Source organism: Gymnoscopelus braueri (assembly GCF_963280865.1).
Source record: "Gymnoscopelus braueri genome assembly, chromosome: 10".
NCBI classification, from domain to species: Eukaryota; Metazoa; Chordata; class Actinopteri; order Myctophiformes; family Myctophidae; genus Gymnoscopelus; species Gymnoscopelus braueri.
In genome coordinates, this window is record NC_137611.1 from 31,555,524 (window position 1) to 31,559,981 (window position 4,458).

A 4,458-nucleotide genomic window follows, 5' to 3' on the forward strand; every position below is an offset into this window, starting at 1 on the left:
TATTTGTCCACAGTCTGACCCCCCCCCCATCTGAAAATAAATTATGCCAGGGACCCCCCCCCATAAAAAAATATTCCAAAATTACAAGATTTTTTATTTTCCTTTATTTGGAAAATAGTAGGTCTACAAGCTCACACCGCGTCACATCGCAACGCGTTGTGAGCTCGGCTATTTTCAAATTGCCGTAGTAGCAAATAGTCTTAATAGTGGCTGCTTCTTTTGGGCTTGTTTTCATAGACCTGTTTGCTTATTCTTTGCAAAATCTGGCAACACTGGCTAGCTACCATCATGTTAGCTATAGTTGCTAACTCTGATGCACTGGTCAGGGTCGTGTTGGTCACTCCATAATGTTTGCTCTCAACATAGTTGTACGAGGACTGCGTCCAGCTGTTTCTCAGACGCTTTTTAGCCATGTCGTCAATATCAGAGCCGCAAATAATACTAATGTTAGATCCTATGTTGTTGCGTGTTGCAGAGGACTGTCAGAGACACACCAGAGACACTTGTTCTGTCATGCTGCAGCTGTCAGAAGAAGGTCGATCCTCAACGTGACCCACAAGGCATTGTGATTTTATTACTCTTATTGAATTAGCTGAAGGTTTTCATGAGAGGACTGTGTTCTTATTCTGTATAGGCTACCTAGCCTTGGATCAAGACTATCATAGATGTATTTGATCGATTTCACATTTGCATATCTATGATAGTCTTGAGCTGCACCCCCCAGAGCGTCCTGGACATTCACTAGTAAATCCCGTATTTCTCCGAACATGTACAAATGCAAAATATACGGTGCTTACCCGGTTACCCCAAATGTTAACTCAGCATTCGGAATCTTCGTGAACTGTATTAGTCCGTATCTTTCAATATATGTGTGTTTTAATTCCGTCTGTGTCTGAACGCCATTACCCCCTCGTTTACTTCCTGTTTACATTGAGTGTAATACCGGCTTTCGCCGGATGCGCCCCGTCACTACCGCCCCTTGAGGAACACAGGGAACTTCCGACACAGACGTGATTAAAACGCACATCTATGGAACAATACGGGCTAATACAGTGCACACGGGTTCCTAATGTCGAGTTAACATCTGGGGCTACAGGGTCATGAACGTTATATGATTGTTTTGTACATGTACGGAGAAGTACGGGCTCTCCGCGCTGATGTCCAGTGACAATTGGGGGGTAAAGCCCAAGACTATATAGATACGAAAAAGTCAGACAAGATCAAATATATCTATGATAGTCTTGATCCAAGGCTATAGGCTACCTACCCAGCATGCATGAACTATAGCTGCTGGTTTAACTTACGGTTTAATTTAGTATTTAGTATTTTCCATTTTTGAAACTGTATAAGGAAGCTTCACATACTATTCGTTGTGAATAGGTAGGAACACCTTACCACAGCACAATGTCATGTCAACCCCTCGATTAAAGGCACACACCTACAAATCTGTAGTTTTTCATACAGTAAAGGACCTACATGTATGGTGTGACATAATTGCCAAGCATGAGAGACAGACAATAACTTGTATTCAGTTGGATTTATGATAAATCGTAGATGCTCCCTCAACAAATGTATGGTGGTCAATGGAATGGTAAATGGGCATTTTTAAAACATGTATTTATGTTTCATTTTACATTTTATATTAGATTTTATATTTACATTTATTGTATAAATGAGGGGCCAAATACATTTAAAAAAATACATTGAAGGCCCAACAAAACCTGTGATATCCATTATCCAGTCATTTCGGGATAAACAAGAAATCGGATGACACTACTTTAAACACCTCTCTGAGACAAAGGTTGAACTGTCTTCATATTGGCTCCTAAATTAAAGCAACATCAGGCCAACTTTGCTATTAGATTAAGTTCAATACAGTTATGGTGCAATGAAGCCTCTAAGGCTAAATAACATTAGTTTATATACATAACAAGGCTTTTGGAACAAATTAAGAAGCTCTAAGATAAATTAAACATGGCGTCACAATTATTCCCATATTCTTCTGGAAATTCATACGTCCGTAGGTGTCTTGCCTAAACTTGCCTTTCCGAGGTGACTCAATACATTTGGTGTGGGAGGAAATGTATTGAATTAATAACTTAAGCCCTATTTCAAAAATAGTGGGAAAAACATATTTGAAAAAGGGTTTCAAATATAAATATAAACAGGGAAAAGGGGGAAATTTACTTAACGCATAAAAATGGTTCCATAACCCCAAAATGGTTCCCATTGTTTGGGAAACATTGACTTGCTGATTGTGTTATGTTGTGTCATTTGTGTGTATAGGTGCAGGCCAGCTCTGTGCAGCCCGTGTGCGTGTCCCCTGTGCGCTGTCTATCTACTTCCTCCTCTCACTGCTCCAATGAGGGAAGCATACTCTACGCAGGCAACCTTGGCAGAGCTGTACGCGGTACGTCTGTTTGAAACCACATTATCTCCCCACTGAGCCCCTTATCCAGTTTAATATGAAAAACACCCATTGATGTTAATTCTCGGTCATTTGTTAAATAGAACATTACTTTGCTTTTCATTTGAATCGTAAACAAATCCTATCAATCTACACAATCTATACTGGAATTCAGCATCATGGCAGATGCTAAAAATAGCTTCAGATTATGGCGTATGAGTGCTATTGTAATTAAAATTTTGCTCAGTCATCTTATTTTTGTGTGTATGATGAAGTTCAGGAGTACAGATATTCATATTCTGTTCCTCCATACTACCTGTATGCAGCACACCTAACCCTGTCGCATGCAGGAAGAAATATCACACTCCTTTTAGACATATTTTCCTATTACAGTACATTCTGTCTGGACTCAGCTGTCCTCTATACCCTATTCTTGCTCAAAATGCTCACCAACCACCCTACTACTTCTAAAGTCCAACTCATTCCGTTGGTAGGGGTGCATTTTTGATACAACCTCAGCTTCACCTGCCTGTTAAAATTTCAATTACAATTTAGGCATTTAGAGGATGCTCTTATCCAGACTAACTTACATCAGAGTAAATGGCATGAACGCTTGTCAACAAACGACAGGGTAAATTATAAAGTAATTAGAAGGCAAAGAAAACAATCATGTGCTACAAAGTGACTAGCATACCGGGTAAACATCAGACCAAGCATCTGTCTAAACAGCATGCTATCTAAATGACAAACGTGGCATCTGTGGACAACCTAACATCATGCGTCTATCTAAAAATGTCCTCTCTCTACTGTTGTCCTTTGCGTTTTGATTTGATTTAACCACTCTATTTCATAATTTGTCATGTGGCAAAATATCCAATCTACAATCTGTCAATGTGTTGTGATGTGACCTGTTGTCAGCTTTAGATCTGCTATTTTCGCTGAAACTGAAAAGTTTGAAAAGTGTTTTTGAAAATCTTACCTATAATGACATACCCAAGATAGGGATGCCAGATTGAATATGTTTAAACCAGGGTCAGTGTATACAGTACTTACAGTACCTAGCAATGCCAGTGCAACATGTAATACTACAATGTACAATGAGTTTCCCCATTCCCACCTCCACCTCTATTTTATTCCATTTATCTTTTTTCTCTGCCTGTCAGGGGTGAAGATGTTCAGCTATGGCAGCAGCCTGGTCAGCCTGTGTCTGATGCCTCACATCTTAATAAACACAAACCTGGCCCACCAGAGCCTGGCCATGCAGGCGTTCTTCTGCGGCGTCGTCGGCCTTTTCACCTTCATCACGCCCGTCCTTCTCCACGTCATCACCAAGGGCTACGTGGTCCGACTCTACCACGACGCCGAAACCGACACCTACACAGCCGTCACCTATAACGTCTTCCTCTTAGAGAAGAAGACGGTGTTCCACCAGAAGCAGGTGAAGGTGCCAACCGTCACCGGGATGTTCACGTCATTTTATGCCGAGAAGATGGGACTCTTAGTCAACCCGGACCTTTTCCTCCTCCCCCGAGACTACAACCACCTCATGGGCTATGATCAGCCGTTCAGCTTCGACGAGGATGACTTGGATAAGCCCGATAAAAGTTGAAAACTCTGTTGACTGAAAACTGATTAGTTGTAATAAAATAAATGTGGACTTCCAAAGATTAAGTTTGGTTTTTAAAAGGTTTTATGCTAATTCACTTAAATATAGTTTTTCCACTATTCAATATTGTTCTTCAGTAAAGTTCAAGATGTTAATTCATGAAACAAAACAAACATTTTATCTGAGAGAAAAGGATGCACGTTTGAACATGACCTGCAGGGTGCCACGAAGGTCAAATTTTTAATTCTGTAGACAAAGCGTTATACAATTGGTTGGCATACTTCATGAACAAAACAATTTATTTATATACAGTGTTTCTACTGTAATGTTTTATACAAGTGGCAGTTACTAGTTTCTGGTCCCTAACTAGAATATCAAATCACTCTGAAACAGTTCATTTTCAAGTTCTAACAATGTTGCTATGATTTAGATTTTTTTTAGATAC

At 40.0% G+C, this 4,458-nt stretch overlaps 1 protein-coding gene across 3 annotated transcripts; it reads left to right on the plus strand.

The window, feature by feature from the left end:
• The first annotated feature begins 281 nt into the window (after nucleotides 1-281).
• On the plus strand, nucleotides 282-4,072 carry tmem70 (transmembrane protein 70). 3 transcript variants are annotated; one of them, XM_080439552.1, is made up of 3 exons: nucleotides 282-560; nucleotides 2,287-2,410; nucleotides 3,571-4,072. In XM_080439552.1, exons 1-3 carry the CDS (start codon nucleotides 348-350, stop codon nucleotides 4,014-4,016), a joined length of 783 nt encoding a protein of 260 aa, XP_080295678.1. In that variant the 5' UTR covers nucleotides 282-347; the 3' UTR covers nucleotides 4,017-4,072. The 3 variants fall into 3 exon arrangements, with proteins under 3 accessions (XP_080295678.1, XP_080295680.1, XP_080295679.1); XM_080439554.1 differs by lacking the exon at nucleotides 282-560 and adding an exon at nucleotides 680-1,178; XM_080439553.1 differs by lacking the exon at nucleotides 282-560 and adding an exon at nucleotides 1,297-1,591.
• Nucleotides 4,073-4,458: the final 386 nt, after the last annotated feature.